Source organism: Porites lutea, chromosome 4, assembly GCF_958299795.1.
Source record: "Porites lutea chromosome 4, jaPorLute2.1, whole genome shotgun sequence".
Lineage (NCBI taxonomy): Eukaryota > Metazoa > Cnidaria > Anthozoa > Scleractinia > Poritidae > Porites > Porites lutea.
Genome location: NC_133204.1, coordinates 9,541,591 through 9,557,899, shown reverse-complemented (window position 1 = coordinate 9,557,899; position 16,309 = coordinate 9,541,591). Strand labels below are relative to the sequence as shown.

General features: G+C 38.2%; 1 protein-coding gene across 1 annotated transcript in view; it reads left to right on the top strand.

Annotated features, from left to right (window-relative positions):
- Window positions 1–11,137, top strand: part of LOC140935726 (uncharacterized) — a 52,205-nt gene extending 41,068 nt beyond the window's left edge. Inside the window, exons 7-12 of the mRNA XM_073385297.1 lie at window positions 1,201–1,248; window positions 1,684–1,761; window positions 2,807–2,845; window positions 8,940–9,062; window positions 10,208–10,515; window positions 10,909–11,137. Coding sequence (XP_073241398.1) covers window positions 1,201–1,248; window positions 1,684–1,761; window positions 2,807–2,845; window positions 8,940–9,062; window positions 10,208–10,515; window positions 10,909–11,052 — 740 coding nt within the window. The 3' untranslated portion in view covers window positions 11,053–11,137. The remainder of the gene's footprint in view (window positions 1–1,200; window positions 1,249–1,683; window positions 1,762–2,806; window positions 2,846–8,939; window positions 9,063–10,207; window positions 10,516–10,908) is intronic.
- Window positions 11,138–16,309: the final 5,172 nt, after the last annotated feature.

Here is a 16,309-nt window from a genome sequence, read left to right as displayed (position 1 = left end):
ATAGTGAATTCAAAGAATTGTGAGACAAGGCCTACGGATTTTCGTCCTTTTCCGATATCACTAGAATGTCTTTGTTCTTTGTTTCGTTGTTTCGTATTGCCTTGTGTAGTTATATACTACAGAAGAGAGTTTAATAAAAAAAGAAAATTAAAACTTAGGGACAAAACCTTTAGTTCCTCCATCAAGACCCCCTACGACATCAGTTAACAGCATGAAAATAAAGTATCAAAATGTTTAAGATATTGCATGCTGCTGACTTGTCTTATTACCTGAATGTTTTATGGCTTATGACCTGAATTATGCAAGCCTTAAGCCTAGCTACAGAAAAGACAAAAAGCAAGTTCCCACATGATGGTACTATCATATGAGAACAACACTTCAAAGATCGTTGTCACAAATGATCGCTGAAATTTAAACATGGTTTCCTTCTGATCTTTATGGCCGCTGGCTGTCTTCTGTTATATATATTTTTTTATTTCATCTCACTTCATTTTATTTTGTATTGTAATGATCGTCGAAACTCGTACCATTTACCGTAAATTCTGAAAATAAGCCCCTCCGTGTATAAGCTCCTCCAAAAATAAGCCCCCCAAACCGGTAACGCTAAAAATCCTCCGTTCAATCGCCCCTCCAAATATAGGCCCCCCCAGGGGCTTGCACTTGGAAAATTGCCCTCAAATACAAAGTAAAACACAGCAAAAACGGTAAATTTACTTCCAACTATAAGGCTAGCCCAATCGATTTTGAAACGCAAATTTCTCTCCATAGATAAGCCCCTCCGCATATAAGCGCCTCCAAAAATAAGCCTCTCAAAAATGGCCCTTTGAAAAATATAAGCCCCCAGGGCTTATTTTCGGAATTTTACGGTATAATATTTATGGAAAATTAACTGAAAAACTTTGTGAGAACTTAGGCACTAATATGATTACCATTCTACTTCACCTGTGACTGTAACTTGTTTTTGTCCTTTCATAGCAGGCGGAAGAAAGCCTTTTTATTGAAATGCTTTTGGATCACTTAAAATTTATAACGTTTGAAACATACAAACTTCTCAAAAAACGTGAAGCATTAAGAAATGTTTATTAAGACACAGGTGATACATATACAAATATTTTTAAACTCACTTTTAATAAAGAAGAATTTAGAAATGTAAGGTCAGTAAATAATCGTTATGACAGTAACAGCTTTCTATTAATTCAGGAACACTTCCACCAGGGGTTTCCACAACAAAACCGACTAAGGCACCAGGTAACGATTAAAATTTGTTGATAACCCAATATAAAATAATTATTTCCAATCTTAAAATATGTTTGACTTTGTGTAAAGTTCCCGTCTTTCAAATTATTACCTATCCTCGAAATTATTAGAATATGCAATCTTCGTTGACGTATCTCTGCTTGCTATCTTTTTGAGGAAGAAGTTCGACTTTTTTGTTTTCGCATGACCAGTTAAATCCCCCGCCATTTTTTCCACTTCTTCACGTCCTAAATAGCTGAGCGACCGCGCCTCTTCTCTGTGCGTCCCTTTTTCTGTCGATATCAATACTACTGACATCAATCGTATTCATTAATTTTTAAAGTTTGTTTCTTCCTTTAAGAGTTAAAGTTAGGTAAGGAGTTAAGTTGACTTTTGGAATATAAAAAAATAATGGTTGTCTAATGACTACTGTACAACATCCTACAGGTTCTGGTAAAAATGAAAGTGACAAATGTCAATATTTCGTGGTTAACAGTACGACTTACACCTATGCCATAGTTCAAAGTAAGTATTATCACACTTTATTAAGTATCTCATAAGTAAGAGGGATCGCTTAATAGGCGGCCGCTTAATAGGTGTTCGACTGCCGCCAACAACAACAACGTTATTGGTTTTCCTTGTCGTAACTTTTCAATTATATAGTTAGTTGGATAGGAATAAAATTTGTGTACCAAGCAGTCAGTTGGTGTAAGAAATAATTGAAAGTGAATCACACGCATAAAAATAGTGGAATCAAGGATACTCAACTTGGGTCACGCTGCTCTGGTACCTACCTTTCTCTCTTCTAATGTTGTTCTGTAATGGTTTTTTGTTGGAATTGTCCATTTTCGAGGCAAACATTGAAAGGGAGACGGAAAATGACGCCGAGCACAAAATGTCAACGTTATTCCTTCAATCAGGACCCAAGTTCTAATGTCAGGAATTGCGATACTGCAGACGAAAACAAGAAAAATGTGATACAAGACTAGGCTTGAACGAAAATACAAAAACTTACGGCGGTTTTGATAATGAGTAAGTTCTCAAGAGATTCTTTGTTCTGGCGCGTATTATTTATTAGCGACCTTTAGCAAGGACGACGGCGACGGCAAAACACAAGGAGTTTAGATGAGCAAAACAACAACTTTGCATGCGCATCCCGTTTTGTGGAGGACGAGAACTCAAGACAACGACTTGAATTTTCTTTCCTGAACTTAGATGCAATCTTTTAGATTCAACCCCAGAAAAGGTTACCAACATTTGACGAATTAAACGAAATGGAATAGGCCAATAAATTTTTCAGTGACGTTTCGTGGCCGTCGCGGTCGTGGTTGCTTAAATTAGTGCCCTCTTGTACCCTCTCACGTGACAGTGACATTAGAAAAATCGTAGTAAAACGTGAGACAAACAACCTCAATTTAAAATATGCCCCGTCAATCAAGTTTTAAGAAATGTGTTGTTTTAACATTTTAGCCTTTTTTGTGGATTGGCGTTTTTCGCAGCGGTTAACGTTGTCTAACTGACTTAAAGAGGCACATTTCATTTTAAATATATCTCTTCTTCCTTTTTTTAGAATGCAAAGGAAAACCCAATGTCACATTTGTCCCACAAGGTGAGAACCTTCATTATGTAAATACAGTCGAACCTCCCGTAGGCGACCACAGTGCGATGAGTTGGTGCTCGCTTACGGGAGTCGAACTACAGACGGTGTTTTACGAGGAGAATTACGAACACATCTATACTTTTTGGAGTGAATGTATTGCATGCAATTTCTAGTTTAAAATATAGATAAATCCATGCTTCTCTAAAAGATCTTCGCATACTCTGAGTAAAATAGTACATACAGCGAACACACAGATCATACATTTTGTCAGGTAGTCGATTAGAAGGGGTTAAAACAATGGACAATTCCTCAACAGTCATCCTAAAAATAGTCGAAGTTGCTCAAGAGAGGTGGTCGTTTTTCTGGAGGTTCTAACTATAAGGCTTTGACTAGGAAAATGTTTATTGTTTTGGATAGGTGGTCGCTTACGAGAGGTGATCACATATAAAGGTTCGAACCTCTCTACAATTATATACAATGTATGTCGAAGTTAATTTTTATCTCAGGTAATTTTTATTTTTCTTTTGTTTCACCTTCATTAGCAGACATTTCCAAACCCACAACCAAAAGAAAAATAAAAATAACCGAAGATAAAAATTAGATACAACATTTATCTACTAGGCCTAAATCCACGCCCTTTAGACTTAAAGACAATCCGCCATAACTTAGTAGTAATTGCTTTTTCTTTCTTTGGTCACCACTACTGCGCATTGCCTTATTAACCTCAGAGATTTCATGCTCGTAAGCCCGATATGTTGGGTGAGTTACGTTTTCTGGTTCACGAGCGTGGTGATTTATATTTTGCCAAAACTAAATTTGGAAAGTCTCATTTGCGCTTGCTTGTCGTCGTTTATGTTATACGAGCAAGGAAAAACGGGATGCAACTTGAACATGACTTCAGTTATTTTCTTTATTTTCAGTTATTTCTGTCATAATAAACGATTTCTCGATGTGTTTTCAACTGATACTCACGTGGAGAATGATTACGTTTTGGCAGAAATGTTTCAAATTTGCAATTTATCAGTTGATATATGCACAATATGACTGCAAAGGAAACAATAAATGAATGAATGAACGATCACACGAACGAACGAGCGATCAAACGAACGAAAGAACGAACGAACGAAAATGAGAACGTTGACTTGTATCATACCTCACTACCAAACGATATTTTGTGTTGGCTCTGAAAATGAGGAGATAGGGACTACAATAATTTTGTTAGTTGACTGATGGAGAAGGTAAGGTTTTCGAAATACTAATTACCTCAGAAAAATTCTCTGCTAGGGAAAATGGTCTGCATTTAACCACTGGATTAGTAAAGAATAAATTTTGTTGTACGCAGAGAGAAAACTATTATCCCTTTTTAGCACTAAGGCAACATATTTGATCTTTAAAAGTCGCACATACATGTAAAAAGAAATGGGCGATTAAGTCAGACAAGAAATTAAGGCACACTGGGTGTAGCGGACATGTACTTAGTTTAATAAGAAAACGTGTTAGGTGCTCATCTTTAATTCTGCTATGATGGATTATTATGTCTACCTTGACAATCAGATGTACTTTCTATATATGATCATCATCAAGTAACAGCATGCTGAAAAAAAGCTCTAAAACCTGCATGCTGCTACTTGCATTGGTGAAAACCCCCGAACACTTCCTTTGTTTAAACAAAACATGCTACAATTAATAAAGCTAGTGTAATCATAGCATGTGATGATAAACTTTTTAATGCAGCTTTTGATTTCTAAACAAAGGCTCAGTTTAATAACTGATTTTAAACTTTTCATTCGATGTTCTGCTGAAGCTTTAAAGGTCGTCTATTTTCAAATTCGACATAATTTTTATCATAAATTGCGTTTCACGGCACTGTAATGATGATGTACATACGTCCTTTGCGTAGTTTACCATTTTCACGTACACAATAATGTACCTTGTTAACCGCGGCCTATATTTTGCATAACCATCGATTTCTCTTGTGAGGTCTGTAATACCCAGGAGAAATTGGAAACAATGGGTATGCAAAATTGGGGGGTTGGGTAGCCAAGGTGCATTATAGTCTTTGTGAAAATGGTGAATACGCATGTCAGAAAAATTTAAGATTCTTAGAATTTAAGTTTATAAAAAATAAATTAATGATTGGATTAACTTTAATAAGCTGTGCTCAATAAATGAATAAATAGAATAATATTTATAATGATAATGTTAATAGAAAACACTAAAAGAGCTAACTGAGTAGAGAGTTTTTTCTGCTCTTTATTTTCTCTGGAGAAGATGGAACTTAAAGAGTAAATACCCCGTACAGTTCTTTTTCGTAGGTGGCCCCTTTCGAGCTATTTTAAGAAACTAAATGGATAGAAGCTCAATTAAAATAATAACGAATTACAAATCTTCATTTTCTAAAATTTAAAGCCCCAAGATTTCTAGTTCTTCACGTTTTCTCCTAAGAATGCCGTCCCGCTTTTTTGGCGCCAAATGCTTGTTTAATTATTTATGGAGAATGTAATGGCGGTATTAAAAGATTTTTAAAAAAAAACGACTGGGGCTCAGAAGTGTTAGGACCTTTAACGTGGCACAATTAAAACTGGAACCCTGATTTTCGGACACGATCAAGGTGGGTGAGAATAAGTCTTTTATGGCACAACGTTGCATGGGGAAGAGGGCGGAAGAAAGGATGAACCCAGATCCGATTAAACATTCTTATCAGGAGCAAGGCCCTTGGAAGGGTTTTCCTATCTGTCTGAAGTACTTTTTCGACCTCTATTGAAGGCTTTTAATACCCAAGTAAGGGAAACATTTGAAATTCCTCATATATTTTTGTACTAAACACAATCAAAAAGGGATTATTAATGAGATGTAGGCCTATTATGGAAGATTCACTTTCTTACCCTGGATTCTTTCTTGTCTGTTTCAAATTCACACTTTGGCATTTTGCGTGGATGGGTTTGGTTTGTAAGGCTGTAAAGCGGTGACTGGGAGAAGATTAAAGAAAATCATGTTTAGTTGTAAGCCTTGTTCTATAAATCATTGATGATGATAATAATAATAATAGTTGGTAATTCTCGTTCAGAAAAGAGAAGCTTTCGTTACGTATTAACCACTAATAAAAACGTGCACGTCTGATTAAAGTTGAATATTGCAACAATACTAACCAATACGAATTGAAAATGAAATACATAAATAACAGGAATAGATTAAGACCATCGCCAACACATATGAACATGAATGGATAGCAATGGCCGAGATATTTCTTCAGGTGAGCTAGTAGAATTAACATCTTGTTCACGTTCTGAAAATTATATTTCATAAATTGGTCTAACTCCTAACTAACGTTCTCTGGCCAGGGCGTACAAAAGAATCATAGAAACAAACATTGTACTGTCTTTAGCTTGATAACAGAAATACAACATCGAAAAACTATATCTATAAACGATGCATACATAATAAAATTGTCTGTTAACCTCGCTGAGTTTGGCAGTTGCTCATGCGGTTGCTGGTTACGTACGCCATTTATCACGGGATGGTATAAATGCAATTGGCAAGATAGAACAATGGATTCGCATTTCAAGTAGAAATAGGCAATTAAAAATACTAGACTTGTTTTGAAAACAAAGGGTGAACAAAACCCATTTTGAAATAGCGTAACTTGCAATGTAAAAGTTAAGAAGCTCACTGAGAAAAAGGTTTAAATTGTAATCCTGAGACTGTTATCTTAAATTTTGTTACAAATCGGTAGTTTACACTTCTGTCTACTAAAACGTGACTTTCCTCGACAGCACCAGGACAAAAACCAACAGTTAACCCAGGCGAATCGAGTACAACAACAACAACAACTGTAACGACTATTACTGCTACGACTCCAACCGTAAATTCTGAAACGTTGACTACATTAAAACCTCTAACAACACTTCAACCGGGACTACTACTATTGGTCAAGGAACCACGACAACTTCAAAGCCCGGAGGTACATCTTCAACATCACCAACGACTGTACGACCAGAAGAGCAAACAACACCGGCCACAACGAAACCCACAGGCCCAGAATTAACGACTGCTAGTACGTTTACTACACCTGGTCCTGGTCTAACGACTATAGCTACAAAAACTACACTAAATCCCGAATTAACAGCAACTACAGGGAAAACGACGCCAACCACTACAACAGCAACAACACTGGCGCCTGAAGTGACAACCACTTCCTCGACAACAAATCAGGGAGTGTCCTCTCCAAGTACGATAACTACATTGAATCCAACACTTACAACAGCAAAGCCTCCAACGACGTCTGCGCAAACTTCAGAAACTACACTGGTCACATCGAAACCCACAAGCCCAGAGTTAACAACGGCAAGTACTTTAAGCACCCCTGGCCCTGAACTACCTACTACGGCTATAGAAACCACATTAAAACCCGAATTAACAGTATCAACAGGGCAAACGACACCAACCACCATATCCACAACCCTGACACCCGAATCGACAACCACTCCAAGCGCGATTACTACACTGAATCCAGAACTCACGACAATATCAGTTTCAACGACGTCACAAGCCTCGACAACACCTGGGAAAACATCAGCCACATCGAAGCCCACAGGCCCAGAATTAACGACAGAAGGAACTTTAACTACACCTGGGCCTGAATTGACGACTACAGTTTCAATAACCACTCTAAACCCAGAGATAACAACAAGCACCACAACAGAACCTCAAACCACACCTACTGAGGAAACGACGTCAACAACACCCACGACTACAGGGATAACGAAGCCAACTTCACTTGGTCCACAAACACAGGCACCTATGACAACTGTGAGTCCAGAGAAAACTACAACAACTACTACTCCAGAGTCACCCACAACCATACAGGCTGCAGTAAGTACAACACCGTCGACATCTACAACTAAACCTCCAGAAGAACTGAGTACCCCAATAAAACCAGAGCCTACTAAACCAACAACAGTGGCTCCCAATTACCCAGAATTAACGTCATCAACGACTTCGTCCACACCTAAACCAGCAACTTTTACAACTACTTTAACCCCTGGAACGACAAAGCCTACTGTAGCCTCTACAGCTTCCACTAGTAAGCCAACCGTAAATCCAGTAACAACTAAACCAACACTCAAACCTCAGACTACAACAGCCACAGAAATCGAAAGCACTACGACCACAACGCAAAAGACAACTGCGACAACAACTGCTTCATCAGAACAGGAAACGACTGAAGAGACAGTGTCTACGACAGTGACGACAACATCAACAATAGCCACCGTAACGACAAAACCAACCACCTGTGTCACTCTAACAACAGGTACATTCCATAAATACTGGAAGCGTAAAAGGTGCGTTCAAAACCATCATACCGCCGCGATGCAACTATTGAGTCAGTCTTGTAAAAACAGTGCTTTGGCCAATTGCCTGCATCCGAAGTGAAAGAACAGAGCCTAATGTACAACACAAGTTTTGGAAAGACAGGCCGGACTTTTCACCCTTTCAGACTTGTTGGACAAGCTTTTTTGCTGTATGGCTATTCTATTAACTTTTAAAAATGTCCGCAAACTTTTTTTTTCCTGCATGGGCGCGCCAATGCGATAAATGCTTTTGAACGCGCCCTTTCCATAGCTCTTGTTTTGGTCAAAAAGCAATTTTGATCCTTTGCCCTAGGGTGGTTCAATGAAGCAATTGTCAAAGAATTTAAAGCAGCAATAGTACTTGTTTTTACAGATAGTACCAGTTCATGACGGGTATTTTTACCCAAGGAATTTAAGAATCTAAGCCGGAAAGTGTTCCGTTTCACGTTTATACATGTATGAAGGATAATTTTAGCAACTGCGACAGATTTGCTCACACACTTCGCTGAGTACTTAAGGAAGCCTGAAACAAACCCATCCTGGTAAAATGTTCATTAATAGACTGTAAAATAAGACAGTAGCTCGAGTTGCAAACGCATTCTAAAAATTCTAACTCTCAAACTGAATTTAAACAATGCATAAACCGTGTTCATAGTCGTGAACAGTTTCTGGCGTTTCTGCAAGTCGGTATTGCGGCTATAGCAAGAAAGTCCCACGGTTAAATAGCAACCTCCTGTCATTTTTGCTGATAGCTCCCCCGAAGCCATGTGAGCCCAACCCATGTAAGAATGGTGCCACTTGCGAAGTTCTTGGAGGATTGAACTTTACCTGCATATGCCCACAAGGGTATTCTGGACAACTCTGCCAAGAACGAGGTATGTTTGTTCGGTCTTACGGTATTCTTTGTTGACTATTCTCTTACCAGAGATTCTATCAATTTCATTCGTCATGATTCGTCATGATTCGTCATGAAGTCTACTCTGGGAAATCAGTTTTCTTTTCTTACGTTAAAGTCCCTGGCTCTCTCAAGCGTCGCTGGTTTATAAACTTCATGTATAGAATCTTAAGCCTTAAGAAGACAGCTGTATGTAACTAAAAATATCAAGACATTTGTGGTAAAAACATTACATACTACTTGCTTTTGCGGAGTTGATATTCCCGGAACGTGAACAATCCGAAAGAGGGCTAGTTACCCAGAAAAGGTATTCTGGATTTGTGGCGACGTGGAGGATGGAGGGATTTTTTGAGTATGAAAATTTCGATTCCTTTTTTGTTTAACAAAAGGTTTCAGACTGACGGTTATAAAACATAAACATATAACAAACATAACATTTGACACGTTATGTTACGGATATATAGTACATTTGTTGTCTTAAAAGACGGTTGTTAACATTCACTGACTCGCTCGCCAATCCCCTCAATGGCAGTAAACATTTCACCTCTTTTACTCATGGTACTCATTTTTTGTGACTTATTTTGCCGTTGTTGTTGCCCGGGGGGGTACTTACTGGGACCCTGTTGGAACCCTTAACCTATACCAGAGCTAGTTCAGCTGAATTTGCTACCCTATACTAGAGTAGCTGTTTCCTGAAACTACTGAGGTCACCAGCACAGTCTAGCCAAAACAAAACCTTATACCACAACCCCTAGTGTAGATAAAATCTTCAACCAACTGATCAGTTTCCTGAAAAATGATACCCTATTCTAGACCCAAACGCTCTGATTTATATACCCCATCCTAGAGTAAACTGCTTGAAAACCATACCCTTCACAGCGGCACATACCTATATAGCCCATATATGGCAGTGCCTCCCCTCCCCCCCGGGTGTTGTTGATATATTTTTAATTTCTTTTATTTCATTTTATACTTTTGTGGATGAGGAGGGATGAATTTGGGTTCAGGGGAATTTGGGTGGGGAGGGTTTTTCTGTCACCCGTTCGCACCTTATTTAATCACCCTATGGAACTTGTTGAAAAAATGAATTTATTATTAAGAAATCGCGTATTATCTATTTCGTAGGTCCCAGCGAAGAAGAAATTAAGGATGCATTAATGTTAACAAACCTGTACAGAGCTATGCATCAGGCTCCTCCAGTCATCTGGAGCAAAGAAATGGCGGCTAAGGCCCAGGACTGGGCAGATAAATTAGCACGTGAGCAAAGGCTTGTCCATGAAAATGAAAGTTCAGCTGATTATGGGGAAAATTTGGCAGAGGTAGGAGGAGACGACAAGGCGTTACTGAGAGCTATTGATGCTTGGTATAAGGAATTCACCAATTACAATTTTAATGACCCGACGTTCACTACAGATACTGGCCACTTTTCTCAGGTAAGGTTGTCTGTGAGGTCCGTTCGATATAAGAACTGAGTTACAGTTTTAAGGAAGCTACGTTCATTGATCGCTATATATGACTTTAGCTAAGTTTCACCCTTTTTGAAACGACAGGAAACGTGTTTATTTCTTTCAAACACTAAAGGAATATAGAAAAAAACATATGGCACCAACCTTGAATAGCATTGCTTTACTGAGACTTCGGACTTCTGTTCAATGCGGTGGCTCGATTATGCTTTATAGACTGTAAACTATAACCTTCTTTGCCGCAATAATAACCACAATTTTTAAGGCTTAATAACTTATGTGCCCAGATATAGTCAAAGTAGCATTTAGCATCTTTACAGTTCCTAAACTAAGCTACTGTGTTCTGATTGTTTTCATTTACAGCTTGTATGGGGCGCAACTAATCAGTTTGCAATGGCAAAAGCGAAGGCACGAGACGTACCAAACGTGTACGTGGTGGCAAGATACAAACCCGCAGGGAACGTTGTGAATCAATTTCAAATGAACGTAAAACCAAAGCCGCAATGAAATCCAACGATTATAAGGCAAACTTTTTTTTTCATTCTGTGAAAAAGGCCGTTTTATGAATGTGAAATCAATACAAATAAAGAAATCGAGGATTTTCTGATTTTCACCGTTTTCATTGTTGTTTAGTTGGTCTAAATATCAAAAGCATTTATCAGATAAAGTTCACAATCTACGAAATGAAAGAATTTTAATATGCAAACAGCCTTGCCAAGTCTGCGTGATTCTTATATGTTAGATTCTCAGACAAATGTTTTACTCATGGAGACGACATGTTGTTTACATGTTGGGGATTTCTGAGGACACCGATATGGCGACCGGAAACCAACAGAAAAATCCGTCATTGAGTCTTTTTTTTTTCAAAAGAGTGAGTTAATCATGCTTACTCAAAGAACCCATAAAAAAGATCTCAAAAAGCGAAGGCCCCATTTATAGGGAGAAAAGTTTTTACGAGTAGAAGGTAACCTACCTACCCGAGCTACTTGTTGGGTCAGCTTTCCATACATTTCCTTAAAAAAGAGTCCAACCGTTTACGTGGGAAACAAAAAGTTGGTTCGGCTAGAAGAATGACCCACCTAGCCGGGTCACGATTTTTGGGTCAGCATCTCGGGCGGGCCAACTTTTCTCCCAATAAACACTTTGGGCCGCTCGGTCAAGGCGAGATAAACAGAGCACGCGTCAGCGCTGTTTTAGACAATAGGGACTTTAAGATCCAACAACGTGACACCAACAAGAACGTCCACGTAGTTGTAGTTAATTTAATTCCTTTAGCAGTGGACCCTACTGCCCATGACAACCTTCCTCCATTAAAACGGGGCCTAAGTGACTCTTAACCATCGAGACAGCTTTCTCGGCCGCCCTTTCACAGGCATATGCCTTAGAAATTCAGCGGTATTACAAAACGGAGAACCATTTTGAGCTAAAAATTTATAACGATATAAGTGTTAAGCTGCTCTCATACCTCATAAAAGTAAAATTTTTAAAACAACTGATAACTCAGTATTTGAGTTCTGGTGACATAGCGGGCAACCCAGCAATAGTATAGCTTTGCGTAGGTCTGGCAGCAATTTGTATAGGTAATCACGGACATAATTTCGAGTGCAATTTGGGATAAATCAGCGCAAGTAAATTTTTCCAAGACTCAAAAAACGAGTGCAATTTGTGGTCTTTGAAAAATTGAAAAGTGCTGATTTATCCCAAATTGCACTCGAAATCATATACATGCAAAAATTTGGTTGCTTTTCCTCTTTATGTGTCACCGTTTGTCACAGCTCCCTGTTCCCGCCTACAAGTAATGACCTCGACCAAGACTGGTCTAAATTTTGACAGGTAAATATTGATGGATAAAAAAAACAGAAGCTAAAAAGTTGTTTACCACGAACTCAAGCCTTTTGTCATTTTACGTTTTTAACTTTTCATGTTTTTCTACTGCCGCCACGGAAACAAATACAACTGCTAACAAGATTCCTTTGCATTGCTGTGCATTGTTTATTTGGGTTTTGATTGATGACTTCGGCGCAAGTGTGGTTTGATCGATGGCTAATTTTGTAGTTCATGCTGGCTTTAATTTACAGCAGAGTAACGAAGAAAACGAAAGCGTTTCTAATTACCTCACCTACTAGCTTTCAGGAGTTGCATCTCAGGTGAGTTTGAGTTATTGCTTTTTTTTTTTCTCGTTTTAAGGGACCATAATTATTTTAATAAGTTTCTTACACGGTGACTTGTAAGATAAATTTGAGACGATGTACAGCCTCGTGTTTAAGAAAACACAAGCTTTTTAAAAACAGTTTACGACTGTAAATGAAAAAACAGAAGTTCTTAAGGAAACTAAGTTATCGTGTTGGTATAAAAAGAAGGGTTTACTCGGGGTAAGCTCATCTAGTATAAACCTTGTCACGGTTTTCGACGCCATCTTGACGAGTAGGCAAACGCGTGAGAACTTACAGTGTATGTATGAGAATCTAATGTCGAATAATTTCGGTAAAACGGCTGTTCTAAAAACATATGAATTGTAAACTTAAGCTACACAGCAAAGGATTTTACTGACAAATTTTGGGGGCAGTTACCGTGCTCAAATTTCTCCAGACGCTTGCTGTAGATTTTCCATGTATTTGTCTGCAATTTTTCCCGGGAAATTTTTACAGACAAATTTATAGAAAATTTTAAAAAGTGGTTCAATGTCTTCTAGCGCATGTAACGCCCTCAAATTTTTTTCAGTAGAATCCTTAAGTGTGAAGCTTTAGTTTACAATTGATATTTTTTTCAAAACAGCCGTTTTGCGGAAATTATTCGACATTAGATTCTCATACAAACACTCAAATTTCTCACGCGTTTGCCTACTCGTCAAGATGGCGTCGAAAACCGTTACAAGGTCTATTTGCCTTCCAAACACGAAGCCGACTCAAACAAGCTTGCAAACAAACAGAAAACAAGGTTTTAAAAAAGATTTTCCGCAACACTCTAATGACACTACTCCTCCTAGATGGCTTAATGAAATTGGAAAAGTGCTTCTGTTTCAAGACATTTTTCATGTTTTAGTCTGTCAGTCAATAATTTTGCATTTTGATATTTGGCGTTTGTCTCAGGTGGTTTCTTGGAGTGTGGGTATGTCGCGTGACTGAAGCTGATATCAGAATTGCTTTATGGTTGCATGATTTGTGATTTAAGCTTACGTCTGTTTGTATATTCTTCATCCTTACCACAAAAAAATACCACAAAGGAGCTGTCGATTATTCTTAAGACAGACGGCCTTACGTACTAGTGAACTTACCTGAGCCTGACAATCAATCTAATTTCATCTTAGTTTCTGCACTCAATTTCAACTTTTTGTAGCCAAAAAATTTCAACTTTCTGCACTGTTTGAGATAAATTGACGTGCTCTTAGCCAATGAGCCTGCTGAAATTATTGCATGTACGAGAAAGTAGTACAGTCGAACCTCTCCACAACGGCCACCTTGGGGACGGAAGAAAGTGGCCTTTGTAGAGAGGTGACCGTTACGGGGAGGTAGGGGTGTAATATGACAATTTTATTTTAGGGGAGAACAACATGTTTATTTTGCTATGTTCACACCTACTTTATGCAATAATGGTAATTCAATCGTAAATGATAAAAAGAGATAAAATATACACACACGAAAGACAAATTAATGTTTTTAATCAGTGTTAATATGACAAAACGAGTAAGGTTCGCAACATTCGCTATAAGTATTGTAGACAATTTATGCTTTCTGCAACGGAATAAATGGAACACAATCAAAATAAGATCGCTCGTAATCATCAATGCGCCATACGGATCAAAATCAATTTCGCAACCATTTCTGACTTTTTGTCAGTCGCGGAAAAAACTAGCCGTTGTTGAGAGGTTAATATTTTGGCAGTTGGGGACGCAGTTTAGTGGCCGTTGCTGTTGTAGAAAGGTGGCCGTTTTGGAGAGGGACCGTTAGTGGACGCTCGACTTTACGAACATCTTTTGAAACCTAGGGCAGCTATTTGGACGGGGGGGGGGGGTTGAGAATTATTCTAAGGGGTGGAAACCACTAACTCAAGGCGCACAGGCATTTGGATTCAAGGCTTCTGATTAGCTTTACTGCCATATTGGCTAGGCCAGTCAGTAGCAGGGAATTGAAATCTTTCTAGAATTGTTTGGGCTGTAACTTAGTGGCTCAACATGCGATTGCTGACAAACTTGATGCATCCTTTTGCGTGGTCCATTTTGGGGCTGTCGCCTACTAGGTATAATACCGTTTTTTACCTGCAACTGGTGCGGAAAAGGTTTTATTAGTCATCATGGAGGGAAAATAATGCTTGATTTCTTTCCTTTTTATGCTAGAGGTACACTCAATTAAAAAGAAGTGAATTAGCAAATAAATGATACGGCTCGGAGAACAAAATTTGATCGAGTGTTATGTACATAAGCCAAGACAAATGCCCGTGCGTTTCATTGATGATATTTCGACTTCTCGCTTGGTTTTGTGTGTCTGGGTCGATGCTTATCTTTTCTTTTCCTGTACTACTGGCTCTCAAAGAAGGTCAACGATCCCTCTAGGATTTCCTTTTTCTCAGAAAAGCAATGACGCACTTCAACGTATACAAACAAATGGCCGGATAAGAAAGAATTTCGACTTAAACAAAGTACAAGCTCCTTCGGACTCAGGCGTTAGACAAATTCATTCCAAGCAGGAAAATTCTAAAAGTAAAACTTAAAGCATAATTTAAAATTGTGAATATTTTACAGTTTAGATTTTTCTTCCTTGGTTATTTTCTGTATAGATCCGGAACTACTTACAATGCCGATGTGTATTCAGTGTTTCGTGATCTTTCGACGATTTCCCAGAAACTGCAAGGTCAGATAATGCTCCATATCAATATTCCCAGAATTAAGGTTTTAAGTACAAAAAGCTACAATCGCATATTTTGAAGGAGAGTCAGGTAAATATTATACAGGCTGAGACTTCAACATTGAAGCAAACCTAGGCGCAAATCAATGCAGTTTGTTAAGGCGAAAGTTGTAGGTTTATTTTTTGATGCAGTAACAAAAATGAATGCATGTAAAGATAGAACGGAGGGCCTGGAGGCTCCAACAGTTCTACAAAGCTTAAAATTACCAGCAAATTCCAAGAATCGATTCCTGTGATGAACATTCCCCAGGTACGTATATATTTTTTCAACCTTATTAAAAAACCAACAGGAAATGGGTAACAAATCAGTAGCGCGCATGTATCATATGCGACTTTAATCTCTCTGCCAAACTGATCAAGGTGGCTATTAACAAAACCATTGGTGGATCACTGAATAGCAAGAGATAATATGGATATTTACTTAATTTTCTTCTCCCTTTTGTTTCTCTGTCCTTCTTTTAAGAATTACTTACTTACTTACTTTACTTGCAATATTATGTTCATCTAATATTCTCAGTCATGTTTAAGCATGAATACATAACAAAAGTCACATTCCACTTCAATTTCAGTTCACTTCGCTTATGTTTCATTCTATTTTTTCTTTTTTTTCATCAAACATATATTTGCCACACCTTTCAAGCACAGCTTAGAAGATTATTGCTTCTAGACAAAACCAAATGTTTCAAATGCGCATGAAATCAAAAATCGACTGGAAAAACGTCAGTTTATTTACTAAGAACTCGACCAAACCTATGAAAGAAAAACGAATTTATATGGCAGTTTACTGAGCATCCAATCCCAATTAAATGGAATACCAAACTTCCAAAGTATGTTATGTACCCTAGTAAGATTGGTCACATGAA